Source organism: Strigops habroptila, chromosome 5 (assembly GCF_004027225.2).
Source record: "Strigops habroptila isolate Jane chromosome 5, bStrHab1.2.pri, whole genome shotgun sequence".
Lineage (NCBI taxonomy): Eukaryota > Metazoa > Chordata > Aves > Psittaciformes > Psittacidae > Strigops > Strigops habroptila.
Genome location: NC_044281.2, coordinates 42,267,161 through 42,283,758, shown reverse-complemented (window position 1 = coordinate 42,283,758; position 16,598 = coordinate 42,267,161). Strand labels below are relative to the sequence as shown.

General features: G+C 40.7%; 1 protein-coding gene across 3 annotated transcripts in view; it reads left to right on the top strand.

Moving 5' to 3' along the window:
* Window positions 1-15,087, top strand: part of GPD2 (glycerol-3-phosphate dehydrogenase 2) — a 65,124-nt gene extending 50,037 nt beyond the window's left edge. For 2 of the 3 annotated variants that reach the window (XM_030487116.1, XM_030487117.1), the window contains exons 9-18: window positions 1,016-1,209; window positions 3,238-3,372; window positions 3,629-3,804; window positions 4,307-4,438; window positions 4,898-5,056; window positions 7,579-7,691; window positions 7,787-7,865; window positions 7,985-8,083; window positions 11,851-11,972; window positions 14,206-15,087. In XM_030487116.1, coding sequence (XP_030342976.1) covers window positions 1,016-1,209; window positions 3,238-3,372; window positions 3,629-3,804; window positions 4,307-4,438; window positions 4,898-5,056; window positions 7,579-7,691; window positions 7,787-7,865; window positions 7,985-8,083; window positions 11,851-11,972; window positions 14,206-14,284 — 1,288 coding nt within the window. In that variant the 3' untranslated portion in view covers window positions 14,285-15,087. Of the gene's footprint in view, window positions 1-1,015; window positions 1,210-3,237; window positions 3,373-3,628; window positions 3,805-4,306; window positions 4,439-4,897; window positions 5,057-7,578; window positions 7,692-7,786; window positions 7,866-7,984; window positions 8,084-11,850 lie in introns of all 3 variants that reach the window. The other variant, XM_030487119.1, reaches the window with a different exon arrangement.
* Window positions 15,088-16,598: the final 1,511 nt, after the last annotated feature.

The following is a 16,598-nucleotide window of genomic DNA, read 5'->3' as shown; positions in this document are numbered from 1 at the left end:
GAACTACTAGGTATCTTCATTTAACTAAATCATTGTTTGTAGCACTGGCATAAATAATTGACAAAGCTCTGAATAGTAGCATCCAGTTAGTGTCTCTCTTGTCTTTTTTTCTCACAACATGGTTCCCTGTTCAGGAGCATGGGAGCTGGGAGTATTCTGAGTATACTTCTTGGTCTGAGTCCCGTGGTAGTCTGGGCATTTGCTCCTGTTGAAGTGGCAGATGGTTAACAGACCCAGGCTGTGGTATTGCTGGATGTTTACTGTTGGAATGTGCTTATAATGCTTATGATTTCAGTGTTGCTGTTCTCTTGTTTTCTTTATGGTTTTCTGTTGTGAACTCTTACCCCTTCCACCTCACCGTTACTGCAAATGCAGGTTGAAGTTGTCACTGGGATTCTGTAGGTCTTTACTTTTGTCCTCTCCTTAGGGCACAGATAGTTGAGAACTGAGGTTAATAATACTTAATCTTTAATTTTTCTTGTTATATACTTAGATGCATCAAAACAGAACTAGAGTTCTGTTCTTTTTCTTCCATTCAAATGTGTATTCTGTTTCAGCCTTCCCTTTCTTTTGTGGCATAATATAAATGATTGGCCTTTTTTTGATTAAAAGCAGTTACTCATTCCATAAAGAGTTTCAAGTAATTGCTGGTTTAAAATTTCCAAATGTTTGTATTTGAAATTCCAATGAACACAACTTTCCAGAGTGAATGGAGATGTGAGATGCCAAAGGCCTGATCACTCGATTTAAGGCTGTGGTCTGCTAACCTGCTTAGCAAAGCAAATTCTAGTCATATCTGAGCATCACTTTCAGGTGCCTTATTTCTCAAAAAATCTGGGACTACTTTTTAAAGTCAGGTGAAATCTCTGATACTTTTTATTTTTCTGTTTTTTTAATCATTTGACCTAGGAACGAAGGTAACACTCTAATACTTTATATGGGGTACAAGGTGTGCCGGAACAGAATTCCTGGTGATGTCTGCCCTGTTTTGAACCATGTCCTTTCTTTATTTCAGCCCTGATCATATGGGTCTGCTTGACCCAGCCACCAGCGATGGCAGAGTGATTTTCTTCCTGCCGTGGGAGAAGATGACTATTGCAGGGACCACGGACAGCCCGACCGATGTCACTTCCCATCCAATACCAACAGAGGAAGATATAAACTTCATTTTGAATGAAGTGCGCAACTACCTTAGCGCTGATGTTGAAGGTAAAACTTTGCCCACTCAGTTTTAACCTGGGAAGGTGCGAGTGAGTCTGTGGCATTTAAGTTTGAGTACATTCTGTCTCTCTGTGGCTCTGATAACTGTGGTTCTTGTGCATCTGGGTGTTTCTAAAACTAGCAGGACGTAAGCGTCATTGTGATCTATGTTTCAGAGCTATAAAATGACGCTTTTCCAGATACACCTGCATTCTGGCCTCTCCAGGTGGCAGATGAAAGGTTTTGCAGAACTGGAACAGTTCCATCATACATCATGATGAGTACATCAAATAATTCACCTGTTTTTCCTGAAAGAGAAGTTGTCCTGACTTTTCCCATGTCTTTGTTTTTATTTCCACTTTTCTAGGCACTTTATTTGTAAGAGTTGACTCTTCTTGAAATGGTAAATATCTAATAGTGTCCGTTTTCAGTGCAAGAGGAAGGTGTAAAGGGCAAGAAGGAGAATTTATAAAAATTACTTGGAGCCAGTTGTTCCCTTCAGTGGCTGAGCTGAGAACACATTTGTTGTGAGAAGCTAGCCTGCTTTGACTTGGTGCTGGTTTAAAGGAGAGAGGCTTCTTTCTTTCTTAGTAATTTTTTTTTATTATTATTATTTTTTTATTCTGTGAAAGCATTTGTACTTCTGTATTTCTGTTGTATAGCAGCATTAAAATAAATCTGAAGAGCACTCGGTTAGGAGGAACATTGCAGCATCCTTAGATTTAGGAAAACTTGTTGTCCAGAGATTGGAAATGCTAGGTTTTTTGTTTTCTGAAGTGAATAATTGATTGACCTGTATTGTATGAAGTTCAGAAAAAGTCCTCAGGAAATGTACCTTTAAGCTTCATGAGCAGAAGTCAATGTAGGTAGGTGTGGTGGGCCAGCAACATAGCTGGTAAAGGTAAGAATGTGAATAAGATGGAGATTTCGTAAGGTATTTTACAGAAGTACATTATGAAGTGGTTAATTCTTTTCAATGAAACCTGCCTAGGTGCGCGCTGTTTTTCACATATGCAATTAGCAGTGTTTATAGATTGCTTGTTATTGAATTAACAACTGTGCTGGCCATATCAACTCACTGCAGACCTGCCTTTTTGCTGCCAGAGACAGTGCCAGGGTTATCAACTTACACAGGCTTGGATGAGTTCCAACTGTTTAATTATAGTGTCACGCATGCTGCTTTTTCTAGTTTCATTAGTTTATAAACGTAATATGGTATCTTATTTCTGTGATTAACACTTCATTTTGGCAGGTTAAACATGCTGGCAGAGCACCATTGATTTCTGAAATCTATTTTGTGTTCTTTGGGGGATATTTTTACACCCTTTTACTGATTTTCAATTATCATTTATTTGAAAATTGTGTTAAAAAAAAATGTTCCAAAGGCTCCAGCATAAAGCAAATTGGTCAGTTTTTTCTATTGCAAATTTAATAAGCAGCAAAATTAATTTCATTAAAATCTATTAGTTTCATGCTTTTTATATATATATATTTTTTTTTTTTTTTTTTTTTAGAGACCTTCAGAGGCTAGGGTATTTTCCTACAACTGCTAAAGGCTTTTGTGACTACCTGGTGCCTTCAGGCTCTCTTCCTCCAAGTTTACAGACAAGTCAGGGTTGGCTTTAGGGATATACTTGTAACTGACAGGAAGCAGGAACAGCATCGGGGGTTTTTTGAGGCGATGGGCGAGTTTGACAGTTGAATCTCTCTTGGTTGATCAGGTACCAGGATATCTCTGTTCTGCTGGATTTTTAACCAGTGTGAAAAACAGACTTCTCTGACTTTGCTTTGGGCTAGAGAGTGTTACTGATACCGTTCAGGGCAGTGCTGATTTTAGTTCTGTAGCCCAACTTATTCCATTACTTTGGAGAATCATCTCCAGCTTTTTGAGTTGCTCAGCTAACAAACATGGTGTGGTGCAGTCCTTGTTTCACAGCGAGTATCTACTCAGAGGCAATGCCACAAAGACCACGGGAAGGATATGAGATAAATACCTATCAGTTCCTGGCTGATTAGCTGATCTTTTTTTCTGGACAGTGAGAAGAGGAGACGTGCTGGCAGCCTGGAGTGGCATTCGTCCTCTGGTCACAGACCCCAACTCCAAAGACACACAGTCAATATGCCGGAATCATGTCGTTGCCATTAGCAATAGTGGCCTTGTCACGATAGCAGGTACTCTTAAAGTAGGAGTTTCTTGTAAAGTATAGCTTTGTTGGGCTTCCCCAGTGTATTTTATTCAAAACTTTTTCTTGTTACAGGATAATCCTTCATGTTCCTCTAGCCAGATAATCATCTGCCAGTAGTAGTATGACTGGCTTGTTGGAGCAAGTCTAGTAAGAGTGATGTGATCTACAAAATAAATATAGTATATAAAAACTTGGTGTTCCCCTTGCTTTCCCCAAATAAAGAGGTAAATGTGTGGTTACAGGTGGGAAGTGGACAACCTACCGTGCCATGGCGAAGGACACCATTGATGCAGCTATTGAGGCGCACAATTTGAAAGCAGGTTCCAGTAAAACTCTTGGACTGCAGCTGCAAGGGGCTGAGGACTGGAGTCCCACTCTCTACATTAGATTGGTCCAAGACTATGGACTTGAAAGTGAGGTGAGTCATGGTGTCTGTTGATGCTCTGATGTTTCTTTGTTGGAGGGTTTTGTTTTTCCACTAAATCTAATACCAGTGTAACTTGTTCAAAGGTCTGTTGAACCTGATAAGAGCTTATTATCTAGCTGGGGAAAAAAAAAATAATAAAAAATTCTAGTAATTGTTCTTTTCTTCCCTTTTTCCTTCCTCCTAATCTTGACTGTTTCCTGCTTTAAAATGTTACAACATCCTAGGATCTATCTTCCTTTGAGCCTCAAAAAATCTGTACCTCAGATATGATCACAGCGCAGCAGAAGAGTTGGAGCATCATTAGTCACAGTTACACTGATACATACATAGCGGTGTCAGTGCTGGCCTAAGCCATTCTCAACACAAATAGTTTCCTCCCACACAATCAAAATCTAATACCCTATTTGTTATTGGTGACAAGAGAATTGACAAGAAAAATGTGTGCATTTGATGTGCATTCAAAAGCCTATTGAATTTATTTTCAACTCCATAGGTGGCTCAGCATCTAGCTTCAACATATGGCGACAAGGCTTTTGAGGTGGCCAAAATAGCCCAAGTTACAGGAAAGAGATGGCCTATTGTTGGAAAGCGTCTTGTATCTGAATTTCCTTATATTGAAGCTGAGGTATGTGGAAAAACTACATAATGTTCTCACTTCTCTTCTTGGCATAAGCAGGTTCTAGAGCAGGTCGGTCTTGCTCTGTAAAACATCTCCATAAGCCTTTTCCTTTGGTCAGATCCAGATTTTTTTCTGTTCTTGTTTTTCTCCTTCCCTGGAGCATGCTTTATTTTTGTTTGTATATATACATATTAATTTTTTTTTAATTAAACATTTGTAATTACATATTTTTTATTTTATATATACATGTTTGATGCCAGGTGCATTTTATAAAATGTCCCAAGGAACATTTTATGTTCCTTTATAAAATGTCCCAAGCTTTTCGAACCCTCTGCCTGCTTGGGTGGGAACAAGTTCATTTTGTATAGCCAGCCTAGCAGCATGGTTTGCGATGCTAAACATAATTTCTGACAGTGCCCGTCTGCTTTCTCATCTGCATTTTTTCCCCTTCTCTTATTGTTCTAGGTTGTCTATGGTGTCAAAGAGTATGCTCGCACAGCAGTGGATATGATTTCCCGACGTACTCGCTTGGCCTTTCTGAATGTGCAGGCTGCAGAGGAAGCCCTGCCAAGAATTGTAGATATAATGGGGAAAGAACTTAACTGGAGTGAGCAGAAAAAAAAGGTACAAAGGGCCTTTTTCATCTGAAACTGTTTTGTTCTTCTTAAGTAGTTTCCATGTTAACGATCTAAATTAGTTGAATAGAAAACTTCAAGTGATGCTTTCTTCCCAAGAGAATGATTCACTTGGCATATTTCACTATAAAGACTTTATCAAAATAGCTGTGAAATGAGTTGGCATTGGCTGGGGGGTGGAGGGGAAAGTGAAGATCTGTGTTCTGTTGTTCCCCAACTTTAAAAATGAAAGCAGACTTGGCATTACTATCCTATTCCTGTGCAATTATTTTGTTTACTGACACTTTTCAACAGATCTGCCTCAGAAAAGGAGGATCTTGTAATCTGTGTCACTCCTTTTTGTCTGCTGTGTATTTTGAGAAGTGATGATACTGAGTTTGCATGATTCTCTGGCCTAAATTAACGTTTAAGGTCATTGTTACCTTCCTTTGCCCATAGTGGGTCTGTGCCCAGACAAAACATGCGGGACTCATCTTACTGTTACTTGCAGTCCTGATAACAGGATATCTCTATGTAAGCTGGTTTCTGTGTGCCTGCTTGTAGTAAAGGCGCTTCGGTCAGATCACTTACCCTAATGAAGGCATCTGCTGTGTGTGCGTTGAATTGCACCCTACAGCCCTGCTTAGATCTCCACAAACTGACAGGAGTACCTTGGATAACTAGCTCAGATGTAGACATCCCACTTACTGACATGAATCTTGCCCCTTCTGAACCATCACGTCATTTAAGTTACCAATTATCAGTTGTTTCTATTGTCACAAAAAGAGGCTGCGTGTGTAATGCTGTCCTGAGTATGGTGGAGAAGAGGCAGCGCTAAGAGTGCTGTACCCAAATGGGACCTGTGGTCTGGGACTTCTTTCACTTCGATGCAAACAGAACCTGTGAATGCTCACCTAGCTCTTCCACTCCAAAGGGGATGGGAAGTTTCCTTTGGACTGTTCATGAAACCCTTTAGCAAGATAGAAGTGTGATTAACATTCTGGAAGGAGCTCATTTGAATCCTGCTAGCCAGAGGACCTGCTGTGATCCTAAAGCCTCCTCACAGGAGTACGTAAAGAAAGGGCTACCATCATGTCACCAATGTGAGCTGCATTGCTTTTGTGTACGTACGTTGAGCAACCTCATAGTTGGAGGTGTTTGACTGAACTTAAAGGTGTCTCACCCTTACCGAGCAAGATTTGCTCATGTAATAATTTACTGTATTAAAGAAAGCTGTATCAATTCTTCCATAACGATAGATTGGAAAATGGGAAGCTTGCAAAGCAAAGAGTTTGAAACCAGCATGATGTTAGGGTTGCATGGACAGCCTTAACTCCAGCAGCCATGGTTGGGGAGTTAGGCTCTGGTTATATTCTCACTGTAACTTGCAGGAAGGAAAATTAACGCATACTGCATGCACCTGTAGGACTGGCAAAACCACCTGTGCTTGCATGAGCACCCTAATGCCAGCAAGACAATCTCTGCATTCCCCAAATGCCTGCTGGGCTTTCTTTTGGAAAAGTCTCCTCCTCTTTCAAATGAGGCTAAACCCTCACTGAGTTACTGAGCATCTCCTCTGTAACCAGTCTTGGCCATTTTGAAACGCTACATTTTTACAGCAGTCTTGCATGTGTTGTATTTCAGCTTGATGGACAAGGCAATTCAATGCCTATCCAGAAGAGCATTCTTTAATTTAGATCTTACAGTGAGACCATTAAATAAGTCTTTGTTGATTTGGGACTTTAAGGCTCATTTCTGTGCTTGTATTGAACTATGTAGAAGTAGTACGCCTTCACAAACAAGGCTTTGCTAGATGACTTGGCGTATATGTACATGCCTAAGGAATCTTTTACTGCTGCTGTGGCCGTTCTGCAGTTTAATATTGGTGCCTGCATGGCAAATGCTTGTATTGCTCTTAGACCTGTGTTTGGTGTACCCATTGCCGTAGAAGGAATTCTGTTCTACAGTACTCTACGTATGTCAGGTGCTTATCACTTACTAAAACTCTGGCTATGGAAGACCTTCCACTAAACTTTCAGGTAACATTTTACTACCATCCAGAAAACTAGTGTAAAACATAAAAGAACCTGCTTAGTGTTGAGCCTCCTGGTTTTTTTTGCTTGCTGATTTTAGACAATTAGGTGAAACCTTGCACTAAGATATTAGCTGTGAGTTAAATGGCATTTTGTAGGCCTGAACTGCAACTGCCATTTGTCATGAAACAGATAGATACACCATGTGTGACTGTAGGCAGTGTATGGTCCTTAAAGCATTTACATGGTAATTAGAAGTCTTTAGTTCTTTAGTAGTCTTGATATCTCTTTTCAAGACTAAAAGTGCCTAAGCTTAAGTTTGGGTGGTTTTGTGTTTGGTTTTTTTTTTAAAAAAATACTTCTCAGCTACCACTCCTTAATTTTTGGACCTTAGATAAATTCTACTTAAGTGGAAGAAACTACTAAATACTACATTAAAAATAATTGTGTGAGAACTTGCTATTCCTCAGATACATGGTTTTTCTGTTTTTTCTTGTAGGAGGAACTTGAAGCTGCTAAGAAATTTCTCTATTATGAAATGGGCTACAAAGTAAAATCAGATCAATTAAGAGACAGCTCTGAAATCAGTCTAGTGCCTTCAGATATTGAGAGGTAAGTAAAGTAAAAGAGTTCCCTATGCTGCTAGGAATTAATACTTGTCATTCTTCTGAGTGCAGTTTTTCCCACTGATAATCCTTATCTTGCAGGTACAAGAAGCGATTCCGCATGTTTGACAAGGACAAGAAAGGGTTTATTACTATATTGGATGTGCAGCGTGTCTTGGAGGTAATGTTTCCCTGTGTTCTTTTGGTTTCCTTTTTAAGTTTCTTATCTAAATTTGAGACCGTGGCATAAATAGTGCCGAACAGCGCAGCTGATGTACGTCTGTGCTTTTATTTGTCTAGAGCATCAGTGTGCAAATTGCTGAAAATACTCTTCATGATATTCTAAATGAAGTGGATCTGAACAAAAATGGACAGGTTGAGCTCAATGAGTTTCTGCAGGTAGGTGTCTCTTTGTTACGAGAGAATCTGTAACTTGAATTAACAAAGGTGTAAGTATTTAACTTTTTTTCCCCTCTGCTGAAGGGCTGGGTTGGAGACTAGGTGAGTGTTACTTGGGTAAATGCTGTAGTGTTGATGCTATTTGCCAGATCACGAGGTAAGTGACACACACAACTATCCTCAAGCACTTTGAAATTCAAGGATTTTTATTTTTTTTTAATGTGCAGAAATAATGAGTCCCAAAACCAGTTCTAATTTACAAAGCATACTACAGTACAGGCCTGAATTTGGCCCTTTATAATACAGAAATGCTGTTTAAGTATATTCAAAATGATACAATTGTCCATTGGAAGGTATATGGCACAGTTGGGCACACTGACATTTACCTTGGTCTGTTAATCGATTAGTAGTTTCTAAACTATTTTGCCTATTTTAAAGAATAAGCTTGTAGTTAAAGCACAGTCCATGCCTATAACCCTGGTTTAACTCCTGGGTTGGCTAATGGTACCTCAGTTTGTGTAGATGTTACATTGACAACCCATGCACCTGACTTTTGTGGGGCTTTAAAATAAAACAAAGAGTGTTATGGAAATTTTTGTTTGCCCAGCTTCTCGTGCATATGCTGTTCGCCAGTCAGTGTTGTTTTTGTAGAGTCTTCCTTGGTGTGGTATTTCAAGTGACTGCCATGTCTTCCCTGCATGGTGGCAATGATGAATGCCAAACATGAGATAAATTCATGCTGGGGATTTTGGTCAATGTCAGCCCTTTCTTCACTGTGTCAAGTTAAACAAACAAGATCAAGGCAAAGGAAATGGTAATTGTCTCTCTTGAGATGAGCTGTAGATAAGAGCAGCATTGTTGAATCTAAATGCAGAAAATTTTCACAGGTTGTGTCCAGCATTAGAAAAAGGGACTATTTATTTGCCTAAAATGCAGCAATTTAGCTGGGTAACTGAAATGCACTTGGGGGAAGGGTCAAAAAAAAACCCCAATGAACAAACAAACAGTGGTGGGGGAAGAAGAAACAATGGCTTTGGGAATTCATGCATATGGATTCAAATAAAAGAGAAAATCACAGCTGTTTTTCTGACTGTTGAAAAGGGTCTCCCTTCTGCATGTGAAAACTTAATTGATGGGGGGAACCCACTGTTCACTGTAAGGGCTGTGTTAAACTATGATGTGGCTAGTTTGGATACATTGTGGTTACGAAGTTGGAATGACTTGTAATTATGTCTGCGGTGGATTTTTGGTGGTTTGTTGGCTTTTTTGCTTCCCTGTGCTAAAAAGCATCAGTTGGGGTTGCGTGCCCCAAGGCACTGTATCTGTAAAATATGAAAGGCAAGCCAGTGTTTTGGTATAGTTTCAAAGGTAGCATTGTAAAATTGTGTAACTGTGGCTACTGGCTTCGCCTATGCATTTCACAATTGGAATATTTAATACTGGTGACTGGCACTGCAGTAAGGATCGCTTGTGCCTGTGCACCTCCTTCCTGGGGAGACAGGGAGCAACACACAGGTTGCTCCTGCACAGCCGAGTGCCTAGGAGGAAGTGTGGTAATAAAATTATCAGGAGGTTGCCATGGAAGGAACAAAATACATTAAATGTTTGTTTAATTTTTTTTTTTTTTTTTTTTTAATGGATCTGTTAAGTCAGCTCCCAATACTTTTGTGTCTGCTTTCTGAAAACTTTCAAGTAATTGCATTTTACCGCAGAATGCTTGTGGAAAGCTATGTGCAAATATTTGTGGACATTTATATTAGAATATAGGAACACAGCGTACCAGGGAGGCAGCGCAGCTCTGCAGGCAGGGAGCGGGGCAGTGCCAGGTGCTTCCTTTGCCCAACTACAGATGCCTCTGTCACTCTGTCACTCCAGCAAGTCTGGTGAGCACCGGTCCTGGCGGACACTGATGCCTACAGGTTTTTCACAGAGAGAAAGCGGCTTGTGTTGGTCAGGAACTCCAAGGGGTTGTTCCACGTGGCAGGAAGGCAGAGCTCTGATGGTGTCTGGGTGTAGATGGTGCTGTCCTACGGCAGTGACTGTTTTTCTGAAGCTTAGTGGTGCTGTCATTTATGCTCAGGAAAGGAGGGGGGGAACTTGGAAACTAGTTTTGGTATGCAAAGCCAAAAAACCCCATGTTAAATCAAGAGGAGGCTTTTTTCCCAACAGCAGATTTCCTTTCAGGTCCTGACTGACCCACATGTCAGACAATCTTCTTCTCATGGCAGTGCCAGGGGAGCAGCCACCAGCAACCACTGTTTTATGGTTGCTTCTCCAAAAAGCATGCTATATAGGCTGTAGTTGGTATAGTTTCACAGTTACTGCTGTAAAACTGTGTACCTCTGTGGCTACTGGCTTCTCCTGTGCAGCGGTATAGTCAGACCAGACAGACCCAGGACTGGAGGACTGGTAGCCGAGTATATTGCTGGGCAGTGTGCATGGGTGACGGCAGGGCCTCTGCTCTTGAGACCTCCCTGCTCTGTGTAGAGATCACTGTGGAAGCAGGGTGGTAGGCGATGGGGAACACCAAGCCCAAGTGATCATGGGCTTCCCTTGCTGGCTGTAGCTACTGCTCTTGCTGCTGTTGGTCCTCTCCTTCCCAACTCCATCGTCTGCCTTGCCTCAGGGCTACACAGGGTCAGTAAACGCCTTCAAAGTGCAGGGAGGCTTTTCCAGTCTCGTCTGAGTCTGCAAAGCACAGGGTTCCCCTCTGACCCTCTTCCCTCCGGGTACTAATTCCTGTTTTGACAGGGTTGATGCTGCATTTGCATAGGTCCAGCTGCAGATATAATTAATAGATTTTCCTATAGAGGGGAAGAAATCTGAAGGATTCTCAGCACTGGATGGGAGTAAGAAATTGCATTTTGTAAGTGCCAGTTGCTTTCCATAGTAGTTTTTGACAAGCTGGCTGCATGTAATTTCAAGTCTAAGGCTTGCTTTATCCATGGGATAAAGAAGAATTAACTAAAATCTTAGCACTAGTGTGTGTTCGTTAAGATAGAGCCAAGTCCAGTTTCCAGGACTTAAAGGCAAATTAGTTTTAAAAGTCTGGAAAGGAACTTGGATTTGAAAGAATTGTGGAAGTCAAGTGCTCTGTCTCTACAAAGAAGGGCATATAAATGTAAGAGGGTCAGTGGTGGATCAGGAATGGTGTTTTATTAGTTACATCTTTCAGATATTAAAAAAAAAAAAAAAAAAAGCCTCTGAAATGGATGGGTTATCCTACATTTTTATATGCAAAAACCCTGGGGTTGACCATAGCCCTCACCGTTACTTCCAAGTGGATCGTATTTGGTACTTCCGCTCTTCCTGCCACCCATGCCTGGCCAAAACTTTCACTGGCATTTCAGGGAAATGTAAATGAGCTTTGAAACCATACAGCAGTTTTGCTTTATATATGGAAAAATCAGTTCTGTGTATTCATTAACACTTGCTAATGGCTCTTGGGCAAAACAATGAACTCTGCCGTTGTTCAGAGTGGAGCTATGTGGGTGTCCCTCACTGGTGGCCCTTGGGTGGGACACTCAGCAATGCCTGTCTGCCTCTCGTGCAGGGAAGCCAATAGCACCAAGCTGCGTGGGTCTGCTGGGCTCCCATGTCCCATAAGCTACATGGGCAGCAGGGGTTGGTGGTGTCTGCCCAGGGACTGGTGTTGGTTGCTGTCACTTTGGCTGCCTGCTGAGGCCTTTGATGGAGGGCTGTACTTCTGCCTCTCTTCTTTGCCTTGCAAAGGAGTTAACAGCATGCTCAACCTCTTGTCTCCTAAGCTCATGAGTGCTATTCAGAAGGGCTATGTGTCTGGAAGCCGGCTGGCTGTGCTCATGAAGACTGCTGAGGAGAATCTGCATCGGCGTGTGGGGATTCCAGTGGACCGGAGCGGTGGTGGACTGTGAGTTCAAACACAACGTCTGCGCACAGCCATGGCTGATGGAGATGCGTCTCTGCTGAAAAACATTCCAGTGCTTCTGATTGGCCTTGCTTGTTCCAGATGGCCGACATCTGTCCATGGGTGTAGCTCTTACAAAAATACATTGGTGCATTTGTTTTCATTATTAATGGTTTTCTGTGCAGCTCTTAATACTCCAGTATGTGGCCTTTTGGATTGGGTATTCTTTAGACACAGGGGTTCATTAACAAGAGTTCAGGAATACAGGTTAGAAAGATTTGGGTGCACACGCAAGCACATGTGCACATACTGCCTCGTTCATTAACTTCTGTATCACCTTTACCTTCAAAGAAAACAATGCTCAGAAAGTGCGTCCTGCCTTTAAATGCATTGCATTGAGTTTTGTGAATATGCATTTAGTGTTTAAAAGCTGTTGATCTCTCCTCAACAAAAGTGAGACAGGGAAAGCTGGTGTTCTGGATTGGAGATAGTATCACAGCAGGATCAAGACTGGCACTTTCTGGGGCAGCAATTGTGAAGAACTGTCATGAGCCTTCCGTAGGTGGCTGGTTTTGCTCTTCCGAGTGCTCTGTTATTTCAGTGGTACCAATACTTGGCCAGACAAAAATATCGGCAGCATGAAGCTGGAAAACTACAGGACATATTGATTAATCACCCAAGCTAATAATTTATTTAAAAGCAAGGGGACAGCTTTCCTTTCTCCCATATTAATAAAAATAAGCTTCCTTTAATAAATAGTGTAGTCTAACAGGTGGTGGTTTATGCTGTAAAGGGCTTCATACTGTTTCCAGTTTTGGACAAACCCTGATGATCTGTAGAATATGGCAGTTTTAATAGCATAATTATCTTAATTGTTCATTTAAAAATGCTCAAACACAGAGTGAAACAATTAAATTTGTTTTGCACTACACTAAATTGTATATAAAAGTGAAAGGGCTATTTTTCAGCAGATAAATGTGGGGGGGGAGGGGGGAATAGGATCACTCGAGCTGTTTTCAACCATGTTGTGTCTGTCTGTTTGCCTTTCCGTTGTTGGATCGACTAGGGTCAAGATCAGGTGGAAGACTCCTGCCTAATGTAGAACAAGGAAGGGAAAAACACAAGAATGGTTTATTGATGAATTTGTCATTCTGTTATATTCTTTAAGTATAAGTACCAATTTACAACTTAAATCAAAGCTGCAGTTCCAAGGTGTTAGAATCTCTACTTGTGTAGAATCTAATCTATTTTAACCAATGTCACCACTTTCACTAATGGAAAATATCAGTACAGGACTGAACAACAAGGATTGATTTGATATTTTAAAAGGGAAGATGATTACATACACAAAATAGAGATGGTGAGGAGTGTTCGTATGGAGCATAGTAAGTACAGAGGTTATGTTTGGCTGGAGAGGAAGAGTCCTTTAAAAAACATAAAAATTCAGGTGCTTAAAAATGATAGATAAAAAACAAAACAAAACAAAAAACACCAACCAAAAAAGAAGGGCAAGCCTCATTTAAAATTCAGTAAATGGTTATATTTCTATCAGCCCAGTTTGTAAAATCTGGAGTGAAGGAGACAGTTTTGGGGAAAATGCCTTTCAGATGGTTTTTGCATGTTAGATTTTTCGTTGACCCTGCCTTTTACCAAAACGATGGTGTTATTCAGGGTTGTGGCTTTTTTGCTTGGAGTCCTGTGCTGGGTGGGTCCGATGCACCCACCCTGCATCGTCTGGGTGACTGAGGATTTAGCATGTTTGGCAATGGAAGAATTATTATTATGGAAGAAACAAAGGGTTTTGTTTCTGCGGTCCTGCAAACTTTTCTTTTTGAAATATGTTCCAGTATCTTCAGGTAAAGTATGTAATGTTGGGCACAGCTTCATATCTCCAAACCCCTCTTCAGATAAAAACACAATAACAAATTTTGCATACACTGTAGAACTGGGGGGAATGAATGTAGGATACACGGGTTGTTTGGGTTCAGTGAGCAAGGTCAGGAGGGAGGGGGCTTAGGATTCTACTACTAACAATAAGTAGAGAAAAAAAAAAAGGGAAGAAAATAAAAGTAATGAGACCTTTTCCAGGCCACATAGAGAAAAATATTTACAATATTTACAAAGAAAAATTCTCCTTTCTAAATGGCACTGTTAAGAATTAATAATAAAAGTTTACCTGAGAAGCCAAGGCTTTCTGCTTTGCACCCAAAGTATACTCTTTGTTCTCTCGTTTTAGTAATGCTGCATACAGGATGGGACCACGGGATTTTCCTGGCTCAATGTGTCCTCCGATAGGAATTTGCTTTGCATCTTAGGCACTTTACTGTCATGCTTCTCTGCTCTTTGTATGCCATAGCAAGATCTTGTATGACCACCCTGTGTAACAAGATTGCATGTGTGACCTAAAACAGCTAAATCTATACTTGGAAAAATCTAGAAGTATTTATCACCCCACATCTGTTTTCAGGAATGTTGGCTTTGGTTTGTTTGGTTTATTTTCTTTTCATGTGAATGTACTGTAGAAAGAGTTGTACAGAGTCATTGTCTTGCATGGTTATGGTCCTAGGTGGATAGCCATTAATGTGTTTTGGGTTTTTTGGGGGGGTTGGTGTTTTGGTTTGATTTGGGTGTTTTTGTTTTTGGTTTGGGTGTTTTTGGTTTTTTGTGTTTGGGGTTTTTTTAATGGGTTGTTGGTTTTTTTTTTTTGGTCTTTGAGGTGGGAGTTTGGTTTCTGGATGTGGGAATATTTTTGATTTTAAATAAACTGCACGCCTGGAGGGGAGGGGATGCATGTACATGCAGTGTGTTTATATATGTGTGTATAAACACGTGTGTACGTATGTGCACACATGTATACGCATTGCCTGTTTTACACTTGGCACTTAGGTATTTTGTTAGGTTACTGTTCTAGACTGAACTGTTAAATACTGTGTTTGAGGCTGGGTAGTCATTTTTATAACTGTCTTGGTGTTTTACTGCCATTATTTATTACTTTTGATATACAGAATGAGCCGCATGCATTTATAGAGCAATAAGAGGATGTATTTAATGTGCCTTGTTTTTAACTGAGTAAGAAAGAACTGAAAGCATGAATCAATAAAACTGATTAAAAATGGTCCCTTCACTGGCAGTTTGTTACAGCACTTACAAAAATAACTTTGATTAGCCTTGAAAAAGTTTATTTTTAAGGGAAGAATGTTCAGATAGTTGCTTCTTCATAAACATAACATAATTTTGTCCATGCTTTCTCATTTCAGCTCAGAATTTAGCGCTTCATAGTTTAGAAGTGAAAATTAGGAGTTAATGCAGCACTTAGCATTCTTGGGATGTAGGAGCTGTGTGTGCTCGCCGCTGACACACAGGGTGAGGTATTCTGCACTGCCATCTCATACTAAAATCACAGCCAGCCAATTGGCCCAGATTTTGGGGGAGCGTTGGAAACGCCAGTTGCAAGTGTTCCTTTGCACACTGATGAATTTTATGATAACTAAAATCAATAGAAATGAATGGAAGAAATTTCATAATCCATTTTGATCATTTTACATGTCAAGTTAGTCCAGGGTTGCCATGTGTTGATAAATGTTCTTACCAAAAAAATGCTATATATTTTCATTGTCAGTAAATCAGTAAAGCTCTTATCAGTTTTAACACAATTTTTATAATCTCCATATTATTTTATAGGTTTTAATTTTCATTTGTAATAGGGATATTCCACAACTGTGATGCAGCTGTGCCGAGTACAGGGCTTGTGTACATGCAGGCAGGATAACTCCCCTCCACGTCCCCCACAGAAATAAACAGGACCAAGACCTCCAGAGTGGAATTACAACGATTATAAATTTTATCCAGTCGGTGGTGTGTAAGTAATATGTCAGAAAATGTTTGCTGCAATCATTTTTGTCCCAAATATTTTATAGCACTAAAATTGCCTTGGGTTGTGATCTTGATTTTGCTGCTCTTCACAGAACTGAGAGGAATAGGAGTTTTTTGAGAACGGTGTTTTGGGGCTGGGTTCCCTTGCTTTGCACAATTTTCTCCACTGAATGTTCGAAAATTCAGATTTATTGCAACTTATGTTCTTTTGTGCTCTGCAGCCTGTTTTAGAAATACGATATAGACTATCATAGCAACATTAATATTTAAGTGTTGGTGCTTGAGCTGGGTGTTTCCCGTGTCAGATATGAACTGATTGCGTCTGTGGAGGAGAGAAAACCATCTTCAGTGAGGGTGAATCTTTGCTGCTAAGTGAGCGTTGCTTCTCCTTGCTGAAAAAGAGGGGGTTCGCATTTGTGGGAGTGTTCTGCCTTGAGGTTTTAGTCCCCATTCCCCTGTTTAACATTCCCCCCAATTTTTGCACGTCTGCACTCCAGCGCAGGAGCGCTGCCGGCACAAAGCAAAAGTGCTCAGCGGCGGTGGCTGGAGGTTACAGGCTGTGTTTCAGGATCGATACCTTTTTCACTCAGAAGATGCCGCTGATGCAGGCATGCGCTGGGATAATGTCGCCTCTTCCTATTTTGCAAATAAAGGCAGAGATTAAATTTTGCTCCCCTGAGCAAGCCTCTAGCCTGCTCGGGGGCCTTTTTCCACAAAAAGCCCTGTGCAAGGGCTGTAATGTATGCTAGGTTATCC